At 44.6% G+C, this 24,218-nt stretch overlaps 1 protein-coding gene across 1 annotated transcript in view; it reads left to right on the top strand.

The window, feature by feature from the left end:
- LOC107285795 (dedicator of cytokinesis protein 4) overlaps window positions 1-24,218 on the top strand; it is a 31,801-nt gene that overhangs the window by 6,448 nt on the left and 1,135 nt on the right. The window contains exons 3-6 of the mRNA XM_015814047.1: window positions 4,297-4,352; window positions 4,810-4,906; window positions 19,847-19,995; window positions 23,539-23,623. Of these exons, the coding sequence (XP_015669533.1) occupies window positions 4,856-4,906; window positions 19,847-19,995; window positions 23,539-23,623 (285 nt within the window). The 5' untranslated portion in view covers window positions 4,297-4,352; window positions 4,810-4,855. The remainder of the gene's footprint in view (window positions 1-4,296; window positions 4,353-4,809; window positions 4,907-19,846; window positions 19,996-23,538; window positions 23,624-24,218) is intronic.

Genomic DNA, 24,218 nt, shown 5'->3' with positions numbered 1-24,218 from the left:
TTTTTGATATATCGCCTTTATGGCTGTTTTAAATTGATCTCCAAAGTTCATATAATCCAACATTTTGTTTAAAAACTGCCATTCCAATTTATCAAAGGCCTTCTCCGCATCAAGAAAGATAAAAGCCGAAGATGTTTGATTATTCTTGTCCAAATATTCCAGTAGATTTACAATTTGCCTAATATTATTCTTCATGTATTGTCCTCAACCAAGGAACCCCACCAAAAGCAATCTCATGCGAGAGGCCATTCGACACCTCCTTGAAATAAAAGCCATAGAACAGGTTCCAGTGGGAAACCGGGGACGGGGATTCTACTCCATTTTATTCGTGGTTCCCAAGTCCTCGGGGGGATGGAGGACAATCCTAGACCTCAAGGGTCTGAACCATCATATCGCCCATCGAAAGTTCAAAATGCAAACCCTCCACTCCATCTTGGGCAGCATATGACACGGTGACCTCCTGTCATCCATAGATCTCACGGAAGCGTACCTCCACATCCCCATTGCCCACAGTCATTGACGGTTCCTCAGGTTCTGCTATGCAGGACACCACTTCCAGTACAGGGCACTACTGTTCGGCCTCTCGTCAGCCCCAAGAGTCTTCATCAAGATGCTGGCAGTACTGGCCGCGCACCTGCGAATGATGCCGGTGCACGTCCAGTGCTACCTGGACGACATTCTCATCCAATCACCGTCCCCACAGGTAGCACAATCGGACCTAGCGTTGACAATCAGAGTCCTCCAGGAGCACAAATTCTCGGTCAACTTTCAAAAGAGTCAGACCTGCCCAGCCACCCGCATATTACACCTAGGCGCAATCATAGACACACTCAGGGGGCATGTCTACCTGTCACAGGAATGTCGTGACAGCATACGTTCCCTAGTCCTCAGAGTACGCAGTCCCTAGTCCTTGTTCGTACTCTCCCAACTGCTGGGGAAGATGGTATCATGCATAGCAATAGTGCCCTGGGCGAGACTACATTCCAGGAATCTTCAATGGTTCCTCCTCCCATTCCAGAGGCGGAAACTCAGCTCCTCCAACAGAAGGGTAAGGGTCCCTCCAGAAACATTACGGTCCCTCAAGTGGTGGTCATCGCCAGCACTAGCCAGAGGGTCACACTTCAAGGAACCCGACCGTCTCACACTTACGACGTACGCCAGCCTCTTTGGCTGGGGGGCACACGTGCAGTCCCTGTGGGTGCAGGTCCAATGGTTCCGGAAGGACCTAGAACACAACATCAACTGGTTGGAGTTAAGGGCCATACATCTAGCTCTCCAACACTTACACAACAGAGTAGCGGGACAACACATACTAGTCCTCACAGACAACATGTCCGCAAAGGCACACGTGAACAGGCAGGGGTGAACCCAATCCAGGTCTCTCATGACAAAGGCCCAAGCACTGGGAGACTGGGCGGAGGAAAACCTCGCCTCCATCAGGGCCGAGCATATCTCGGGGGAGGCAAACAGACAAGCGGACTTCCTAAGCAGGTCGACTGTGGATCACGCCGAATGGAGTCTGCACCCGGACCTATTCGCAGAGATAACACAGAGGTTCGGGCGACCAGTTGTAGACCTGTTTGCATCACCGACAAATGCCCAACTTCCAAGGTTCTTCTCAAGGTTCCCATCGTCGGGGGCGGAGGAAACAGACTCCCTACGTTGCCCATGGCCAAGGGGGCTACTTTACGCGTTTCCTCCTCTTCCGCTGATCCCGGCAACCATCCGCAAGACATTGTAGGAATGGGCAGAGATCATACTCATAGCCCCATACTGGCCACGAAGACCGTGGTTCACGGACCTGGTGAATCTCTCCGGGTCCCCTCCATGGAGAATACCCCCGGACCAGGTGTCACTCAACCAGGGGGATCTACAACACCCAGAACCCCAATGGCTTCAGTTAACCGCCTGGCACTTGAACGCCAAATCTTGAGCAGGGAGTCGTACCTGCCAAGAGTAATCTCCATGATCCATGCATCCCACTGACCAGCAACCAACCGCATTTATGAGTCCACATGGAGAAATTTCTGCAACTGGTGCGAGACGTGAACATTCGATGTCTCAGGCCTAACAGTTCCAAACATACTAGAATACTTGCTTGACGGCCTGGACAGGGGCCTAACACTGAATACCATTCGCAGGCAGGTAGCAGCGTTATCCACTCTACTCACCTGCACCAATGCAGTTCCCCTGGCACAGCACCCCAGGATTCGCGCCTTCCTAAAGGGTGCATCCCATGCAAAACCACCTGTGGTGCACAGGTATCCCTCATGGGAACTACCACGGGTCCTTCGGGCTCTCACCAAGGCACCATTCGAACCCATCAAGTCTTGCACTCTGAAGGCCCTATCCCTCAAAGTTACCTTTCTGGTCGCCATAACCTCGGCCAGGCGCATTTCCAAGCTTGCGGCCCTGTCAGTCAGGGAGGACCTCTGCACCTTCCATCGGGACCGGGTGGTCCTCCAATTGGACCCAACCTTTATCCCCAAGGTTAACACCCTGTTCCATAGAGCTCAAGAAATCATCCTACCGGACTTCTGTGCCAACCCGTCTCATTCCCTGGAACAACAGTGGCACACACTGGATGTCCGGAGGGCACTACGACATTATATCAGGCGAACGGCACCCTTACGCAAGTCAGAAGCTCTCTTCGTTTCGTTTCACCACACCTCGGTGGACAGAAGGTGTCCACCTCAACCATAGGCAGGTGGATCAGACTGTGTATTGCGGAAGCGTATCAATCGCTTTCTCTACCAACACCAGGACAAATCACAGTGCATTCTACTCGCAGCGCTGCGACCTCTGCGGCGTGGGCCACACAGGCCTCTATTGAGGAGGTTTGCAGGGCGGTGACATGGTCTTCACCCTCCCCTTTCATCCGACATTACAAGATAGACCGTTTCGCCTCCGCGGACGGCTCCTTCGGAAGGAGGGTCCTGCAACAGGTAATCTCCACAAACACAACTTCGTCCTCTTCTGCTTCCCACCCATTGGGACAGTGAGGCTTTGGTATGTCCCATTGGTGGATTCTATGTCTCCAGTGCTGGAGAAGGGGCGTTGTCTTACCTGAACGCCTTTTCTCAGCACGGAGATGTAGAATCCATTCCCACCCTTAAAATCATTAAAGATCATATTAGGAAACCGGGAGCCATCACGTCGAAGTGTAGTCAGCTGCTTTGCCTTCGTCAAGAATGGGGGAGTGGCTACCCTAGGACGGGCGTGACAAATTAGCTGACCCGGTCTATTGGGCAGGAAGGCAGAGTTAACCCATTGGTGGATTCTATGTCCCCATGCTGAGAAAAGGCGTTCAGGTAAGACAACACCCCTTCTGTAGTGCAATTTTTAATGTCCCTGCTTTTCAAAATAAAGCTCAAATAAGGCTAAGTCATTAAATCTTAAAGTACATATTTTGAATAACCTATTACCCACCCAAAGTAGAAAATTTCATCCTTTTTACTATTGGTGAGGTCGCTACACCTCCATCATTCCCTTGCTTGGAAGCCTGATTTTATAAAGTTGTGGGTTCCAGTCTCATCTGTTGTTTACCCTTAAGTTAAAGTGGGGTTGGTGATATGCCCTCAAATGGATGCATGGAACTCTAGGTATCACTAAAAGGTGCCCACTCACTTTTAAAGTTTTTTTTTAAAATGGGTGAAATAAGATTATAATCAAATCTCACATCTGAGGAGACAAACCCACTAAAGGATAGGGAGTGGAATTTAAGCAATCTTTTTATCTAGCTGTAACTCCACCCATACAATAATAGTATAATACAATTCAATATTGAGTGAGGGGAAGTGGCATCAGCTATTGCAGATGTTATCTCTAGGGAACAAGGGGAAAGGAGAGGAAAGTGTTAAGTCTGGAAAAAAGTAACTTATTGCAGTAAATAGTTGCAAGGTATTTGGGATAGCAGATTACAAATAGCTGTGAGAAAAGGCTTTCAGAACCAAAAAAGATTCTAGATTTTTTTTCCAGCTTTATGAGCAGTGCTTAAGCTGCAAATGAGAACTTCTGTTCTGTGGTACTTAAGAGTTGCTATTGCTTCAACGTTAAGCTTGAAAATTTTACTGATCACATTCTCAGACATCATTTGTTCCTTCCTTACAACAACAACCAAAAGCAAATGTATAATTGCTTTCAAGAAGTTTATCTAGGCACATTTCATATATCATGGACTGTCTGAATATATAAAAATACACAATTTTTGCTGTCTTGAAATTATTGACTTTTTAAAAATACATGTTCAAAGCACTCTTGATGGTTTATTACATTTATTTAACTTCTTTTTTTCAGGGTATCTTCCCATCCGGTTTTGTTCACTTGAAAAATGCATGTGTTAAGAACAAAGGGTAAGTGGAAATTCGAAAGCCCAGAATTTTAGCAAAAGATAAGGAAAAGGCTTTGGTATCTTATAGCATTCCTGATGGAGAGGCAATATCATATTTAATGTGAAAAATAATTAAGCATATGGAAATATCTGTATTTAATGAAATTACATCATTATATTTTAATTGTCAAATGTTATTTTTTTTAACCTGATCCCATTACTTTTTTGAGCATTCCATTTGTAAGGCTCTTGGCCCCAAATGGCTGTATGCTATTGATGTACTGAATGTAGTGAGTACTTGCTCCTCAGTTATCGTGTAGTAGTCTCTTCAAGGCACTCTAAATATTTGTTGATGACTCTGTTAATTGGCTAATTGCAAGAAATTCCACACTCAATTACCAAAGCAACTTTTTTTAAATTGAACAAAAGTAATGTTACTTTGGATTTTTGTTTGACATTTTTTCTTCTGATTTTAATAGGCAGTTTGAAATTATTATTGCAGCAGAAGATTCTGTTATCACAGAGATGACATCCACCTTAAGAGACTGGGGGACAATGTGGAAACAGCTTTATGTGGTAAATAAATCATTATTTTTCAATAGACAATGTACTGTATTTATGTATATATTACTGTTTTTTGACAATATGTTCACAATATTTCATAACAGAATATGCAACAGAAGAAAACAATGTAATCTTATCTGTTTTGAAGAAGCAACATATGCAGTATATAATATCAAAAGAAAGTATAACAGTGGCAAAGGACAAGCATTATAAGATATTTTAAAGAACTTCAGAGTATAGTAAAATACATTTTAGATTCAGAGTGAAATGCCCTTGGCATATGTGATGATCAATAACTATAATTAAATATCAGAGCTTGCTCCATGATTCTTTATGGATCCAACTTAAAAAAATCATTTTTTAAAAAAAATAATTTATTTTAGAAAAGCTTAGGTCTCATCTAGAAATTTTTAGGGGACAGATATGCAAGATAAATTTCTTAGGGTATAACTAAATCATTTATTCATGTGTTACGTATTTGTGATATGGGGTTTACTGGTTTTCTTGCTTCAGTAGTAACATGGGTAGGTTACACAGCTCCACTCTGGTTCTCCTACTCTTCTAAAATGTGGAAGGAATCAATAAATGAGTAAATTATAACTTTTTTATTAGAATGTTGTTTTTGTCAACAAGGATGTTTTGACATCTTTATTCAGAGTTTCTAAATTCAGGTCTTAATCCAAAGATAGATAAATATTTAAGTGTATATGCAAATATTTATGTGTATATGCACATTCTTTACAGAAGTTTTTTATATTTAACTCCTGTCCAAACAAATTTCTAGCTTATTTATTAAACATACTGTAACTTTAGAAAGTAGTTCACAAGGTGAGTTACGATTTTTCCTTTAGGTAGTTGATGATGGAAAGTTGTTAGTGATTTGATGGTGGGATGAGAGGGGTAAGGAGGACCCCTGGATTGATCTCTGTTTTCTCCAGCATGACGAGTGGAGAATCCACCAATGGGTTTTGCTTGTCTTCTACCCGTATAGACTAAGTCAGCCAAATTGCCACGCCCCTCTTTCTGGGACCTCCCCCAGTCTCGACTTAGTCTTTAGCCCAAGAGGACACACTCAACTTGGCTCCAAGATCAGGTCGTATTTTACAATTTCTTGCCCTTTTTTTCCCAAGAAAGGGGGGTGCAAAACGAATGACTGTTCATTTGTCGTCCCAGCCGATCGCAGAGAAGCCGAATACTAAGCTGTTTGTCGGTTAGCCTCAGCTGATTGTCGGAGAGACAACAAAGAGCCGATCACCATTTTGGTGCTGCATGGTCTCTCAAGCGAAGGGAGTAATCTCCTCTTCCTAGTAGAAAGTAAGCCCGCTTAACACTATCCGCGAAACAGCTGTTTTTTCCCCCGATTTCAACCTTATTCAGGCCAGCCGCTGGAGACAGTTCCAAGCGGCAGCGTTTGCCAGAGCAAGCTTGCGGCGGCCATTTTTCGAGCTGCGAAACTCAGTGCTACCAGCTAATCAGCTCACACCAAAGCGATTCAGACGGCTCTTAGAGAATTATTCCTCTTTTTCTCCAATTTTAACCAGGGAAAGTTGGAGAAGCTGCGAACTGGGAGGGGGGAGAAAGGAAGGGAAACAGCGCGAGCCATGTTCCCCTCTCTGGCCTCACCACGCGGCGGAGAGAGAGCAACCCAAATCCAGGCCCCCTCCCCCCCACCATGTCTTCGCCTACCGGCTCTGACCCTGCGCAGCTTTGGCCACCCCCATTGCAGTCCTTCCTAGAACAGATTAATAATATTTACTGTTCCCACTGAGCCGCCTATCCGACAAGACTCATTTATCATAAAAAAAAAAAGGAGAGACAGAGAAGAGGTGGAGTCAAGTGTTTGCCCAAAATTCAGGTGTGGGTCATATCATTAATTTGATCTCGCCGCTACCTACAGCACAACAGTGATTGGATCAAGTGGAGCACAGGGTGTGACTATACCACTAACTGACTTCTCCACCTTGGACTGTACCATTAATTTGGACATCACCTGGACTATTTCCAGTCCTTGCCAGGTCACTCTTTAACAAGCCGACCTGTTGTCAGACCTTTTACCATGAGATCCCTCTCAGTCTCAGGGCTGAGATATCTCTGGTGCCAATGGCAGACACCATTGCTGCGCAGACAACACAGGATTCCTCTGTCAGTCCTCCAGGATGCAAGAGGCCAAGATCATCTAACCAGGAAGCAGCTGGCAGGATCAAGGCCAAGGCAATATCTGGCAAAAGATCCTCCAAGACAGCTGATGAGGCCAAACGTCAGCACCAGGCCCTGGAAAAACAATTTTCTAGAGCCGAGAAGAGACAAAACACAGCAGAAAATGGACTTGTCCCACCTGCTTACACAGAGGACGAAATATTTGGCCCATTGCAGCCCAGTCAGAAACCTCTGGAAACAGAGGCTGATGCAGATCAGGCAGAAAGATCCCCCTTAAGCGATGGGCCTGAGAGCCCGGGGGTTCCTGATGCATACTCAGTAGCAGGGCCTCGTCCCTCAGACAATCAGGGAGCCTTATCATCAGAGCATTTACAATCCCTGATATCTCAGGCCGTCGCTCAGGGCATTGCTGCTACAAGGCATCATAGGCCCAGAGCCGGGTCTATCGTTTCAAGGGGTCGGTCCTACCTCTCCCAAGAGGAGGCCATGGACTACCGGGAATCGATGTCACCATCTCGTTCTTCCAGAAGCAGAAGGTCCCCCACGGGGGACTATGAACAAACGGACCAGCCACTGTCAGAGGATGACAATATATCCCCCAACCCTCCACCATTCATAGGCCTCTTTAATCCGACCTTATTCAAATCCCTGCTCCACAAGGCAAGTAGTACCGCAAAGGTGAAGAGGCCAAGGCTTCCCCAGGAGGGACCCTCAGCATGCCATGACACAAACAGCAGGGTGTTTTCACAACCCACCTACACATAACAATATATCCCTTGCCCTCCTCTCTTCTTTGATACAATGCAAAAAAATGGAGGGCACCGGGTTCCTTTCCCCCAATGGGTGGGACAGATAAGAAACTGTTCAACATAGACCCAGCATTATCGGAGGTAATAGAGGTCCCGACAATAGATGAGCCACTAGTGGCTCTATTCTCGCCATCCATGGTTTCCGGGGATGCGGCGGAGGCCCTGAAGTCAGAGGACAGGAAAGCGGAACTCACCTTCTGCAGAACACACCAGGCCTCAGCGTGAGCAATCAAGGGAGCCATATCTAACTCCTTTTTTGCTGGGACCTCATTGCTCTGGCTGCGCCAACTCCAGGCCAGGATTCCCCCAGAGGAGGAGAGAACACACCATGACCTAAGAAGGTTAGTGGCTGCAGCGGAATTCATGGCAGATTCATCACTACACACCGCAAATTACTCTGCCAGGGCGATAGCGTCAAACACTGCAGTACACAGATTACTATGGCTCAGACAATGGCGAGCCGACATCAAGGCAAAGTGGCGGCTGCACCCTACAAGGGTGGCCTACTCTTTGGAGAGGCCCTCGACCCTTATCTGATAGAGAACAAACTCAAGGTCCTGGGCCACCTCTCAAAGAGGACGGAGAGGAAAGTCTCCTCATTCCCTCGCAGACAGTCCTTCCAAGCAGAAGCAGGCCCAGAGCCTCCAGTTTCCCGTTCCTATCAACCCAGATCTGATCGACAATTCGGCAGAGCCGGTAACAGGGACAGACTTAGACAACAATTTCAGTCGAAGCGGCCCTTTCAAGGAGCGGGGGGCCGCCCCTTTTGCAAATCCAAGTGACAGCGGGGAGGACTCCTCCATTGGTGGCAGGCTGGTCCTATTCACACACAGATGGCAGGCCACCACCATGGACCTTTGGGTCCTAAATACTGTCAGATTCGGCCTATCACTGGAATTCATCTCCAAGCCCCCAAACCACTTTGTCCCTTGCCCATCACCCAAGGATCCAGTCAAACGGAGCCTCATCACGGGCCCATCCGGCACCTCCTGGATATCCAGGCTATAGAACCGGTGCAGAGGGGACAACAGGGACAGGGATTCTACTCCATCTTATTTCTAATCCCAAAAAATTCGGAGGGATGGAGAGCAATTCTAGACCTAAAAAGTCTGAACAATCATTTGGCATACAGAAAGTTCAAAATGCAGACTCTCCAGTCTATATTAGCAGGCATCAGAAGGGGAAACCTCCTAACTTCTATAGATCTCATGGAGGCATACCTTCACATTTCCATACTTCCCAAGCACCGGAAGTTTCTCAGGTTCTGCCATTTAGGCCAACATTTTCAATACAAGGCCCTGCCCTTTGGACTTTTTTCGGCCCCCAGAGTATTCACGAAGGTACTGGCGACACTTGCCGTGCATTTACGAACCATCCCCGTACGCATCCAGTATTACCTGGACGACATTCTAATTCAATCCTCATCCGTTCAAGCGGCACAGTCAGATCTTACGCTGACCCTAAGAACCCTTCAGGAACACGGGTTCTCAGTAAATTTCCAAAAGAGTCAAATGGTTCTGTCACAGCTTCCTTCATCTGGGAGCTGTGATAGACACACAAAAGTGCGAGGTTTACCTCTCTCGAGAGCGTCAAGACAGCATTCGAGTCCTGGTCAGTCAGATTCGAAGGAAACGAGCCACCACACTGGCCACACTCTCCCAACTGCTGGGAAAGATGATCTCATGCCTAGCAATCGTACCCTGGGCACGACTACACTCCAGAAACCTGCAATGGTTCCTGCTCCCGTTTCAGAAAATAGGAACCAGCTCCTCCAACCAGAGGGTAAAGGTGCCACCAAGGGTCCTGAAGTCGCTCCAATGGTGGTCATCTCCAGCGGTGGGGAAATGACACATGTTCAAGGAACACACCGAGTCACTCTGACCACGGATGCCAGCCTATTCGGCTGGGGAGCACACCTGCAATCACAACTGGCACAAGGCCAATGGTCCAAAGAGGATCTGAGATACAACATAAACTGGTTAGAGCCATACATCTGGCCCTCCACCACTTCCACAACTCAGTGGCGAAGCAACACGTCCTAGTCCTCATGGACAATGTGGCGGCAAAGGCCCATGTCAACCGATGGGTGCACACAATCCAAGGTTCTCATGACCGAGGCCCAATCGCTGGGAAGTTGGGCCAAGATCAGCCTGGCCTCCCTCAGGGCCGAACACATATCAGGAGAAGCAAATCAGCAGGCAGACTTCCTGAGCAGGGCAACAGTAGCCCACTCAGAATGGAGCCTGCATCCAGCTCTCTTCTGGGAAGCATCAGAGAGGTTCGGTCATCCAGTGCTGGATCTGTTCGCCAGTCCCAAGAATGCCCAGCTTCTGAGGTTCTTCTCCCGCTTCCCGTCGCCAGGGGCGGAGAGAGCGGATGCATTCCGGAGACATTGGCCGAGGGGATTGTTATATGCCTTTCCCCCTTTCTCTGATGCAAGCAACCATCAGAAAGATATTGCAGGAACAAGCAGAGGTGATACTTATTGCGCCACACTGGCCAAGACGGCCGTGGTTTGCTGACCTCATAAGTCTTTCTATATCTCCTCCGTGGAGAATTCCCAACGATCGAATCTCCCTCAGCCAGGGGGCCCTACAACACCCAGAGCCACAGTGGCTTCAACTAGCCACTTGGCACTTGAACAGAGCCTCCTAGAAGGGGAGGCCTATTCACAAAGGGTCATCAAGATGATCCAGGCCTCAAGAAGGCCTACAACTAACAGAATTTATGACTCCACGTGGAGAAATTACTGCAGTTGGTGCACAAAGCAGCAGCTAGACCCTTTTAGGATTACTATCCCAAGAGTCTTAGACTATTTATGGGAGGGTCTTGAGAGGGATTTAGCACCCAACACAATTCGCAGACAGGTGGCCGCCCTGTCCACTATACTCACATATGGCAACTCTGAACCACTGGCCAAGCACCCAGTGGTGCGATCCTTCATAAAGGGCGCAACAAACAACAGACCACTCACGGTCCACAGATATCTCTCCTGGGACCTGTGTAAGGTCCTACAGGCCATCACCTCACCTCCATTTGAACCTATCCGGTCCTGCACCTTACAGTACTTGACTCTTAAGGTCGCATTTCTGGTCGCTGTTACCTCAGCAAGACGCATTTCAGAGTTGGCAGCACTATCAGTTAGGGAAAATCTCTGCACCTTCCACATGGACAGGGTGGTTCTACGTCTGGACCCCTCCTTCATTCCCAAGATCAATTCCCTATTCCACAGGACACAAGAGGTGGTGTTACCAGATTTTTGCCCTCAGCCCTCCCATGAATTGGAGCACAAATGGCACACCTTAGACGTTCACAGGGCCTTAAGGCAATACATAAAGCGAACTGCACCCTTCCACAAATCTGAGACCCTGTTCGTATCCTTCCACTCGCACTCAAGGGGTCAAAGGGTCACAGTGTCCATAATTGGCAGATGGATCAGGAATTGCATAGCAGAGGCATACCAGGGGCAATCACTAGCTGTTCCTAAACAAATCACTGCCCATTCCACTCGCAGTGCTGCAACATCAGCAGCATGGGTGACTCAGGCACCGATTGAGGAAATATGTAGGGCGGCGATGTGGGCGTCGCCTTCCCCTTTTATAAGACACTACAAGTTAGATAGGTTTGCATCGGCGGAGGCCTCATTTGGAAGGAGGGTCCTCCAATGCGTAGTATCATTAAGTGGGACATAGGCCCAGACGGCTTCCCACCCACAGGGACAGTGAGGCTTTGGAACGACCCATTGGTGGATTCTCCACTTGTCATGCTGGAGAAGGGGCGTTGTCTTGCCTGAACGCCTTTTCTCAGCATGACGATGGAGAATCCACTAGCACCCTTAGAGCCAGTCAGGTCCTGTGGTGGGAAAGGATTGAGCGAACACACTTGAATCATAGCCAACAGCTTCGCCTCAGTCGAGACTGGGGGGAGGTCTCAGGAAGAGGGGTGTGGCAATTTGGCTGACTTAGTCTGTACAGGCAGAAGACAAGCAAAACCCATTGGTGGATTTTCCATCGTCATGCTGAGAAAAGGCGTTCAGGCAAGATAACGCTCCTTCTATGACAAGTAGTGGTTACAGTCAAAGCAGACTACAGTGGAACAGCATGTACATTCTTTTTTTTAAGACAAGTTTTATTGATTTTTTATTTTTACAACAAGGTGCTTGAGAAACAATGTGGTGATGGGGTAATCAATTATCCAAAAACAAAATCATACATATATAAGTCAGATTAAATAATTAGAAACTCCCTCTCAATTTCCCTCTAATAATATAATATATTCAAATTAATGTATTTTTCGATAAAATTCATTCAATCAGAACAATCATCAATAACATTTCATTTCTATAGCTCCAAATCCTGTTTTTAAGCTTTACTATTTAAATTACCATATTCCACTTAGGCTTTTAGATAAACATATTATTAACACTTCAGGTGTCCCTCCTTTCCCTTTTTTCTTGAGATAATCCTTATCTCTAAATACACATATTATTTCTACCATAACATTCTTGTATTTTCTACAAGTATTCTATTTTTAGTCTAGTAACTCATTTATTAATATCATTTCTTCTTTTATCAGAAATCCTTCTTATTCTCCTTCTATTACAAAATAGCTATCCTTCCTAAAAATAAGAATATTACTCCAAAAAATACATTTCTACTCTATTTTAAATTATAATCTATCAATCAATCAATATCTATGAAAAACTCTTTTAACCCACTCAATAAAGTTTAAATCCGATCCGAATAATTATTATATCCACAACAAGCATATTGATACAGAAAAATATCTTCTTACTAAGTTCACATATTTGATTAATCTTTATTCAATCAAGATCTGTAATGCCTTATTTACCAATCTTAAACCTTAAGTCAATCCGTGTCTAAAAAGCCTTTTTAACCCATTGCATACAATTTTAGGTCACACTCTTAAATCTTATTCTAGCTTTCTTTTTGTGCCAAGCAGGTTTCCATAACAGAGCCTCTATATCAACAAATAATTCTCTCTTTATTCCTCGTAGTATCATTTGAGTCAAGAAAAACGTCCCAACTCTGTTTTAGGAACCTGACTCCTTTGTAGTTAATCCCTTGTTGTTTTAAAAGTTTAAGTCTCAACATTTGATTCTGCTGAGTAAGACACTCAGTTATGTCCAGTTTTGTGGTTAGTGGTTGGTTATCAAAATTGTCATAGTTCTCAATCAGTTGTATTTGCACGTCCATTTCTGTTACTTTTGAAATTGTATATGGTTTAGTTAAAGTCACTTTTTGATCATCAGGAGTCTCAATAGGTTGTATATAGAATGGCGTAGAATCTTCTTTAGTGTTGATTGATTCCTCTTCTGTTGTTTTTTGGCCTGTAGGATAGTCAAATGAAGTCTGGAGGTCGGTTTGTGAGTTCAAAATAGGGTTTCTGTTTTTTATTTCGGTAGGAATCTTTTTTATTTGAACGCATATTTGCTCAGTGGCTTCATAGATTTTTTCCAATATAAGTTTACAGTTGAGTTGTGAATAGGGTTTCTCCATTTCAATAGTAACTAGAGACAGTCCTGTTATCTTTTAGTGGAGGCTATGTTTAATAACATTTAGCCAGTGTCCACCCCCACAAATTTAACAGCTGTTGAATTTCTTTCTTTTTCCTTTTATGATGATCTGAAGGTCAAAACCAACCTCAGCATCAAACAAAAAAAACAGTTGCAATTTTAAATTTCTCCACAGGGTGTCCTCAGTAGACTATAAAATCTCTTCCCAGACACCAAAAATGACGTTGAAAAAATGAAGAAAAAATAGTATTCTTCACATATAAACTAAATCCAGTAATGAAATTCAATAATAATAAGTTTCCACAAGGGCAAACTACAGTACCGAGTGCAGTGGAAGGGTTATCCGATAGCGGAAGCGAGATGGATCATACCTCACAACATCAGAGTAGAGCACGTGATAAATAGATTTCATGCAAAATACCCTCAGAAACCAGAGGCCCCTTAAGTAGGGAATAGAGGGAGAGGAATGGCCTTAATATGTGTTTCCTATCTTTCGGGTTCCTTCCAGGTTTTAGGCAGGTCCGCCTGTCAAGTTAGAAGCATGTTTTGCTGTTGTGACAATGATTGCTTCTCAGCTTGCCAAGAACCTGGGGGGGGTGGGAAGGAGAATGGAATGCTGGCTCCAGAAATCAAGAAGTCAGACCATGAGAACTAAGGACAGTTCACCAGGTGTCTGGCCAAACTCACTTTCTCATAACAATATTTTAACACCTAATTGGGCAACATGACCGAACTAAAAGGAAGGAGAGGGAATTTTACACTTTTACTATATGGATTGGGAGGGGGTTTGCCAGAGCTGGCTTTGCTTGCAATCATGCTGAAATGATGTACTTAAATAAAGTTTTACATTAAGAGATTGGATCATCTTGGAAGCTCTCCTTTAAGAAGAACTTTCTTAAAGAGTCCCGAGCCCCTGTAGCCTGTCCGGTCACTTCTGGAAGAGCTACGAAGATTTGGGGGGAAATGGCCAGAGTGGGATCGGTGAAGGAGAGCCCAGTCATGGGCCAAGTGGACTTCGGTACCCAAACAATGGTGACCCTCCCAAAGAAGCAGTTGGCGGTGCAAGACAGGGTCACAATGGCAGGGAACCACTGCCAGACGGGAGAGGAGCTATGGAGAGGTGTGATACCGAAAGCAGCCTAAGTTGAGTTCCTGCTGATTTCTCCTGGGGTGGCATCAGGCCAGGCCCTGAAGTGGAAGGGGAAGAGAGCAGTGGACTGGGAAGAACCGATGCAGTGGAGATATCTGGCAGCCTGTTGCAGCCTATCAGTGGAACAGCTGAGAGAGGTTCTGTAGACTGGAACTGCGAGGAAGGGAGCCAGCATGAAGGATACAGCTGCTTTCCAGGCTGATGCCCAGTCAACCTTCAACATCCGCCTTGGTTCCGTTGCCCCAGCCCTGACAGAGAGCAGCGCCTGCAGCAGCCTTGGGCACAGCCAGCCCCCAGCGAACCACCATTTCTCAGCCCAGTCTAGCCCCAACCCAAGGAGCTGCCGGGTTCCAGCGAGTGGCAACCCAACGATGGGGCCATCAGGCAGCCACCCCCCCAACCAGCAGTTGCTGTGCCCAGCCCAGGCCTTTCCTTTACAGAGCAAGATGGCTACCGGCATACTGGGGCATGCCGGGGCTCCTGGTTGATGGGAATCCGGAGAAGTTGGCATTTTTCCTGAACCAGGTGTAGGCACACCTGGACTGATATGGGCCAATGTATATTGATGATGCACTTGTGTGGATGCTGTTGTGGCCAACCTTGAGGGAGAAGCAGTGGAGTGGGTGATTGGACTCCATGATGAAGAGACACCCGAATTCGGAGACCCCAGTGCTTCCTTGGGGGAACTCAGAGACTGCTCTGGAGACAATATGCAAATCCAGCAGGCAGAGTCTGAAATCCAGGCCATTAGGCAGGGAAGCAGACCAGTGGCGGAGTACATTCAAGAATTCTGAAGGCTAGTGGGGAATCTGATCCACTATTTCAGGGATGGCCTAAACCAAGAGCTGTACCACACGTGTTTGCCTCGAGAGCTACCAGAGCGAATCCATGACTGGTACCAACTAGTGACAAACATGGAGTTAGACCTAATGGAATACAAGAGACAGAGATGAACCAAAAGCTGCCCAAAGAAGAGCCAAGGGAGACATGTGCTGGGCCAGAAGCACCCTGCCACACCAGCTCCTGGCCCCCCTGAAGCTCCAAGACCCACACCTGGGCCATGCTTCCGATGCAGCCAGGAATGCCACTGGGCAGTGGTTTGTCCAGCGCCAGCCCCCAGGACAACCCTGAGAAACCCAATACATCCAAAACTGAAGAAGGCACCAACTAAGGGAAAGGAGAAGTCCTGGGTGGTGCATCAGGTCATTGAGATCTCCCCCCCCCCACAAGCAGCGAAGGGGAGGGAACTCCACCTGGAGAGGACTTGCAGCTAAACCTCTATGAGAGCAAAAGCAAGAGGGAGGATGACCCAATGGTAAGTGAAACCATCAGTCCCTTATTGACCCAAGTGATATCCTAGTACCCAAGTTGCGAGTGAAGGGAGTGGTGAAAGCCCTGGTAGACTCCAGGTGCATCCAACGCTTAATCAGCTTGTAGATGGTATGTGAACTGGGATTGCGGGTAAGAAAGCTATGCCAGCCCCTTAAATTTGAATAAGTCAACGGCTCCCTGGTGGGGGGACTGCATGCCTCCTACCTAACCAGGCTAGTGTACTTGAGGTTAGGGAACCATGAAGAAACCGTTCAGTTCATGGCGGTCCCAAAGATGGCACAAGCCATGATATTGGGGCTATCTTGGCTAGCCAAGTGGAGTCCTATCATACACTGGGGGAAGAACATGAGGCACATAGTGATGGCAGAGAAGGGTCCCAATCCCCCGGGAGGAAGCACAATGAAGCCAAACATCAGGGGGATGAGAGGAAGGAGCCTGAGCGCACAAAGGCAGCATCAGAGCCAACATCAGAAACACCTTCTATCCCAAGGGAGTATTGGGACCTGATAGAGGTGTTCAGCGAGAAAGAGTGCAATGTCTTGCCCCCCCCCCTCATCCCACAGACTGTGAAATTGAGATCTTGCCTAGAGCGAAACTCCCCAATGACTGCAGGAGAAATGAAGGAGTTGAGGGACTACATTGATCAAAACCTAACTAGGGGTTTCATCCAAGCCGCAAAGTCCTGGGTGGCAGCCCCAGTGCTGTTTAAAGAGAAGAAAGATGGTTTTCTTAGACTGTGCATTGATTTCCATGGGATAAATAGTGCATGTATGTGTAGAAAACATGTACCCCCTTCCCTCTCATGAAAGACATGCTGGGGCATCTAGCCAAAGGAAAGGTGTTCACCAAGTTTGACTTCAGGGAGGCATATTAGCAAGTGAGAAACAAGGAAGGCAGTAAATGGAAGACAGCCTTTAACTGCCTGTTATGGTGCTACCAGTTTAAAGTGATGCCATTCGGCTACAAGGAGCCCCTGCTGTGTTCATGCAATTAATCAACAAAGTGTTGTATGAGCACCTATACAAGAGGGGTCCTAGTGTATTTGGATGACATCCTCATATATTCTGAGACAATGGAGGAGCATGTAAAGTTAGTATGGCAGGTGCCGAAAAAAGTTTTGGATGCTAAGCTGTACGTCAAGCTGTCAAAATGCGAATTCTACAAGACCAGTCTAGACTACCTGGGCTATAGAGTGTCTTGCGAAGGAGGAGAAATGGACCCAGGGAAAGTGAAGTCCATCACGAACCCATAAACAGTTTCAAAGCTTCTTAGGATTCACAAACTTCTATCTGCAGTTTATCCCATCCTTTGCAAAGATCTCCCTGCTGATCACGGAGCTATTAAAAACAGGGGGAGAGAGGAAAAACCCTGGCCCAGCCAGCCGTTGAACTGGACAATGGAATGCCAAGCAGCGTTCAAGAAGCTTAAGAGGCTGTTTGCTGCTGAGCCAGTCCTAAAGCATCCCAATGTCGAAGAACCATTCATGAATCAAATGGACACCAGTGATGTGGCTGTGGAGGCAGTGTTCCTCCAAAAGAATGGGGAGAGAAAACTGCATCCATGTGCGTTCACCTCCAGAAAACTAAATGAAACCAAGAGATGGTGGGCAGTGTGAGAGAAGGAAGCCTTCACAGTACAATGGGCACTACTGACATGGATATAGTTCCTAGAGGGGAGTAAGATCTCCTTCAAAGTGTGGACTGACCCCAAAAATCTAGAGGCACTGAGGATTCCCCAAAAACTCTCCCCAAAGCAAGTTCAGTGGGCTCAATATTTCAATCAGTTTGACTTTGTCTTGAAATACATTCTGGGAGAAAAAAATTTCCTGGCTGATGCATTGTCCTGCATGCCCCAATACAAAAATACGCAAGAAGAGGTGAATCCTGTTATCCACACAAGGCAGCTGGCAGTGCAAGTGATCACCAGGCAGCAAGTGAAAAGAAAGACCTCCCCGCCCTGTTGACATGTTTACGCAGCAGATGAAGAAGGAACTGTAACTAATGCATGGTTCGGGACCCACTGCAGGGAGCTAATGTCAAAGGGGGAATTGGCCTGGAAGGGGAATAAGTTGTATGTTCCTGACAGTCTACAATTACACGTGTTACAAAAGACCCACAATGCTAAGCAAGCTGGCCACTTTGGATTTGTAAAGATCTTACACTTAACTAAACGGAAATTCTGGTGGCCATGGATGAAAAAGCACATTGAGAGCTATGTGAAAAGCTGTGCAGTATGTATAGCCATGAAACTAAGACCAAGGAAGAGTCTGGGGTTGCTGCAGTAGGTGGCTGACCCAACCCAGCCTTGAGAAGAAATAGCTATGGACTTCATAGTCCAACTTCCAGAAAGTAGAGGAAATACAGTGATATGGACAGTAGTGGACCTGTTCTTGAAGCAAGCCCACTTCATAGCTTGCTCCAACCTCCCATCAGCCCAGAATCTAGGTAGGATGTTTCTGCAGGATACTTAATCAGTTGCACGGCATGCCCAAGTGCATAATCTTGGATAGAGGGATCCAATTTACAGCAAAATTCATAAGGCTGATAGCGTCCTCCCAGGGGCTTAGCTCGGCTTTTCATCTGAGTACAAATGGGGCCGCAATATGAGCTAACGCCATGGTAGAACAATACCTGCATTGCTATGTCAACTACCAACTATCTAACTGGGCAGACTTCCTGCCATTTGCTGAAGTGGCATACAACAATGCAGTGCACAGTAGCACACAGCTTACCCCCTTTAAGGTAGCTACAGGGGTGGATTTCATGCCAATGCCAGAATGCCCACAAGAACTTCCCTCATCAGTAATATTGACTGAATGGCTGGATTCCCTCAAAAGCACCTGGGGTAATGTAAAGAAAGCTTTAGCCAAAGCGACAGAGAGTCAAAAGAAGCGGCAGACAAGAAGTGAGCTCCTCAAGGGATGTTTCACGTAGGAGATAAAATGTATCTATCTACAAAATACCTAACGTTGAAGCAGCCCTGCAAGAAACTAGATCCTAAATACATAGGGCCTTTCCCCATCATGAAAATCATTAACCCAGTTATGGTAGAACTAAAACTGCCCAGAATATTGGATAAAGTGCACCCAGTATTTCACTGCAGCTTACTGAAACTGCCCCAGAGATCTAGACTAAAGACCAGTGGAAAAGGAAGCCCCCAGTCCAATAATAATGAAGGGCAAAAGACATTATGAGGTCAAACAGATCTTAGATTCTAGGTTCCACAAGGGCAAATTACAGTACCGAGTGCAGTGGAAGGGTTATCCGATAGCGGAAGTGAGATGGATCACACCTCACAACATCAGAGTAGAGCACGTGATAAATAGATTTCATGCAAAATACCCTCAGAAACCAGAGGCCCCTTAAGTAGGGAATAGAGGGAGAGGAATGGCCTTAATATGTGTTTCCTATCTTTCGGGTTCCTTCCAGGTTTTAGGCAGGTCCGCCTGTCAAGTTAGAAGCGTGTTTGCTGTTGTGACAATGATTGCTTCTCAGCTTGCCAAGAACCTGGGGAGGTGGGAAGGAGAATGGAATGCTGGCTCCAGAAATCAAGAAGTCAGACCATGAGAACCAAGGACACAGTTCACCAGGTGTCTGGCCAAACTCAGAGACACTTTCTCATAACAATATTTTAACACCTAATTGGGCAACATGACCGGACTAAAAGGGAGGAGGAGGAATTTTACACCTTTACTATATGGATTGGGAGGGATTTGCTAGAGCTGGTTTTGCTTGCAATCATGCTAAAATGATGTATTCAATAATTAAGTTTTGCATGAAGAGATTGGATTGTCTCGGAGGTGCTTGCTTGGTTAGGTTCATCAGTGGGAACCTTGACAGTTTGACTATTTCCATCTCAATAAACATGGTTTATTTTATCTTTTCCTGGATTATAGTTCTGAAACATCAACAGATTTGAATAAACTACATGATTTTGATAATCTGAAAATTAGCTTCTGTATTTGACAGAGAAATGAAGGTGATCTATTTCACCGACTGTGGCACATAATGAATGAAATCCTAGATCTGCGACGGCAGGTGCTGGTGGGCCATCTGACCCATGATCGGATGAAAGATGTCAAAAGACACATTACTGCTCGCTTGGATTGGGGCAATGAGTGAGTAAGAGTCAATTTATAAAACTGTTACATTGGTTGCCATTCATTGCTATTTTAATGTTTATGGCAAGATGACAAAAAGTTAGTGGATTTTGCTATGTGGTGATAGCTTGTTCCAAGTGGGCTGTGACATAAAGAATAAGTAGCTTTTCAATAAGGTTTAAAAAACCTTTATTGATGTCCTTAGGCTGTTTATACTCAATAAACAAACAATTTCTAATAAAACCTCTTGTTTAAGTGCAAGACAGTTCTTTACTTGCCAAAGAGCCAGTTCCAATCCTCTGTCTATTTGAGACAATTCTGTAGGAGATCAGAAGTTTGTCTTGTGAAGGCTGCAGGCAAAAAGAAATGATAAGAAAAGCTCTATAGTTCTTTGAATGCTGCCAATTGCCTGAATTTATAGCCTTCTTTGTTCAGTAACATAGGATGGCACTGTATTATGGTTTGGATGTTCCAGACAGATTGTAGGAGCTGACCCGGTAGATCAGGGGTAGGCAACCTTGACTCTTTTATGACTCGTGGACTTCAACTCCCAGAATTCCACGAGTCATAAAAGAGCCAAGGTTGCCTACTCCTGAGGTAGATCTTTCCCACCACATTGATACTAGACAAGGAAATCCTGAAAGATCATCATATCTGTTCTATAAAAAAATGTGAGAATATATGTTTGCATATATTCCAAATAAAAGGTTGTCCTCGACTTAATGACTGAATGTTTAACAACCATTCAAAATTACAGTGACCTCTGAAAGATACTTTATGGACCATAAAGCTCTCCTGCTCAGCCATCAAAAAATGTGCTGTGTCCCCCCTCTCCTGTCACATAATTGTTATCTGAGTGCTCATCATGTGATGACCATTTGCAGTCACCATCTGTTGGTTTCCCCAGAAAGTCAATGGGGGATCCAGGAGGGAAGTTTGCAAATTACTATGGCCTGCTGAAATGACTCCCTCTTGTCTCTGGGGGCTGGCTGAAAGACCTGCTTACTGAGAGGAGATGAATTCTTCTGTCAGGGTGGAGAAATGGAGCTCATATCCTGAAGATCCAACCTCTATTCTTGCAATCCACCAGAGCAGTTCTTTTCAATGCACTGAGGAGAGACAAACTTCTCCTGGAGAGCGGAGAAACATTGCTGAGATCCTCAAGATCCGAGCTCCGATCCTAAAGCCTGATGGAATAGTTTCCTTCTGTGCATAGAGGAGAGCTTATCTCAGCATGGAGCTACTTCATTCTGTCTGCTTAACGATGACAACCAGGATTGCGGTCATTGAGTCACATTTCACTTAATGATCACTTCGCTCAACACCCAAGATTCTGATCCCAATTGGGTTTGTAAGTCGAGGACTACTTAAGGTATGGGATTGCACCAAGGGCAAAATGCTCCTTAGGTGTCCCTAGATGAACACTCTATTAAAGCTGCCTATTAAACTTGCTATTTAATTTTCAAAAATAAATATTGTTAGTACTTCTATTGCCTTTGACTGATATTGCATGTAAATTTGATTTTTCTGCTACACTGAGTGAGATGTGTTTCTCTTCAGGTAAAGTCAGAAAAAGTTACAAAGTAAGAAAAGTACCCACTGGCATAAACCATTCAAGTCCTTCTCTTTGCTTATTACTGAATACATAATGCTGTTAAAGGTTTTGGAAAATGAAGAATTCATAGAACAATATTTTGTTGAATATATTTTGAATGCTGCTAGGCATAGCTCCTGCTTTCTTGACACTACCTTGTTGAGTTTGAAAAACTAACTAGCACATCTATAGAATAGAGATGAAGCTTGTCAGAAAAAATAAAAAACAGTGGGTTTCTCATATTGATAGTATTTGTAAAAAGAGCTGACTAGAAAACATTTTGGTCCTTTCGTTTCCTCTTAACAGCTACATTCCAGTAGTAAGGTGGTGGATGTTTGGCTCTTTTGGCTCATTCTTCAAAAGTGTCAAATATATTAGGACTTTATTTTATATCTCTTTGATGTATGCTTCCTGAAAGATAAATAGACAGACCTTAGAAAATGAACCATGTCATATGGATAAATATTTCAGAAGTATGCAGTCTAGAAATATTATCATTGACTTCTTCCATTTTTTTTTAATTTTGCAGTCTAGCCCACAGCTCTGGGATTATCTAATGATCTTTCACCCAATGTTCAACCCTGTTTAGCTGTTTGAGACCAGCCAAGGTCAACTAGCTACCATGTTTCCCCTAAAGTAAGACCTACTCCTAAAATAAGCCCTAGCTTGATTTTTGGGGGTGGACCTAATATAAGCCCTACCCCAAAAGTAAGCCCTAGTTTTGGGGTGAGGTCAAAAAAATCAAAAAATCAAGCTAGGGCAAGCTGTCCCATGCACGCCACGCCTACTTACCAAGCCTCCCATGAATCGAAACCTGTGTCTCCTCTTCTGTGGCATCTCCCGGCCTGCATTTTGCAGTCAGAGGCCTTTCAGGAAGGTCTCTGCAGCTGAGAACTGAGCTATGGATTCAATCCATAGCTCAGTTCTTGGCTGCAGAGGCCTTCCGGAAAGGCCTCTGACTGCAAAATATAGGACAGAGCTCTACTCTTTGCTGCAGAATGAAGCTGCTCCTTCAGCTGCAGAATAAGTGGGTTGGCTGGGTGGGGCTGTCAGTGCCACTGCCATGAGGTGAGTGGAAAAGACACCCCCTGAAAATAAGACCTGGTGCCTCTTTTGGAGGAAAAAAAAATAAGACCGGGTCTTATTTTCAGGGGGAAATGGTAGGAAAAAAGGGAAACAAAGCAGCTGTGTGTACACACACACACACACACACAGATATTTGGGAACAACTGCATATTCTTCCAGATCTCTCTCTGTCCCAAATGTGTGTGTGTACACAGCTGATTTGTTTCCCTTTTTCATATATATATATATGAAAGATGTAGATAGATGTAGATAGATACAGAAGATATAAATATATCTTCCATAGATAGATAGATAGATAGATAGATAGATAGATAGATAGATAGATAGATAGATAGATAGATAGATAGATAGATAGATAGATAGATAGATAAAAGATGCATTTGTTCCCAAACTAGCAAACTTGCAAACTAGCCATTTTTTAACTTTTGCACAACCCTTATGAATATTGGAAACAGAGAGAGTGAGGGCTTTAATTAAAAACAGCTCTTTATTTTAATTCTGACTTTTATTTTGATTTTTGCTTTGCTTTTCTAAGCTGTTCTTTTTCTGGACTGTGTTGTCAAAAATGTGAGTTATTTGCTATTAATGCTTTATTGGTATTTTAGTACATAATTTTCAAAGTTAGATAGTAAGTAGAGAGTGAATAAAGAATAAAACCATGCAATAGAAATGGCAGAAATATGTTCTATTAATACTGCTTTTTATTATCTGTAATTTGGAGTAATCATAGAGCAAATGGTACATTGCATATTTTTCCTTACAGGGATAATGGTAACAAGAATGACAGATTACTTCAGATTTAAATGCTGTATGTTTTCTATAGATTTTAACTAAGGATTTTAAAATGTTCTTCTAACTAGTCTTTTTGTATACATTTGCAGACAGCTAGGGTTAGATTTGGTTCCAAGAAAGGAATATGCAATGGTGGATCCAGAGGAAATCAGTATTACAGAATTGTACAGATTGGTAAGCAAACAACTCACTTTATTTCAATTCTGTTAAGCTCATTGAAATTTCCACAAGAATAGTCATTGCAGATGCAACTCAGTCAATAAACTGGGATTCGGCATTTGGCACCTGTGCTATTTTTTTTCCTTGATGTTTCTTATCATTATATACATATTCTAGAAGACTTTTCTAGATTTATCTGATTTATTTTTTGCCCAATCCAATGACTTTGGAGTTATTTTGACCACAGCTTGGAAATACATGCGAAGGAAATAGACGAAAAATGTGCAGGAATTTTGAATGCATATGACAAACTCTTCCACTTATGGGTGGATGCTGCTGTGTTGCAAGGACAACTTGTAAGGATTTTGAAACCATGGATTACAGCAATAACATGTAGTGACTCTTAATCCATACATTTATGCTGATTTTTTTTCAGCTCTAAATTTACTGTGAAATTTGTGCAGATAAATGTTCTCTCATGAATTTACTTTTACAGCCAATTGTATGGTACACTTGGATAGCCTTGCTGTACAGCAGAAAAAGCAAATACATAGTCAAGTTGTGTATTATTGTTAGAAAAACTTGAATTACTTAAAAATAATAATAGGTT

Source organism: Protobothrops mucrosquamatus, unplaced genomic scaffold (genome assembly GCF_001527695.2).
Source record: "Protobothrops mucrosquamatus isolate PMUCROS unplaced genomic scaffold, P.Mucros_1.0 scaffold_78, whole genome shotgun sequence".
NCBI lineage: Eukaryota > Metazoa > Chordata > Lepidosauria > Squamata > Viperidae > Protobothrops > Protobothrops mucrosquamatus.
Note: the sequence above shows the minus strand (reverse complement) of the source record. Positions and strands in the feature narration are given on the sequence as shown.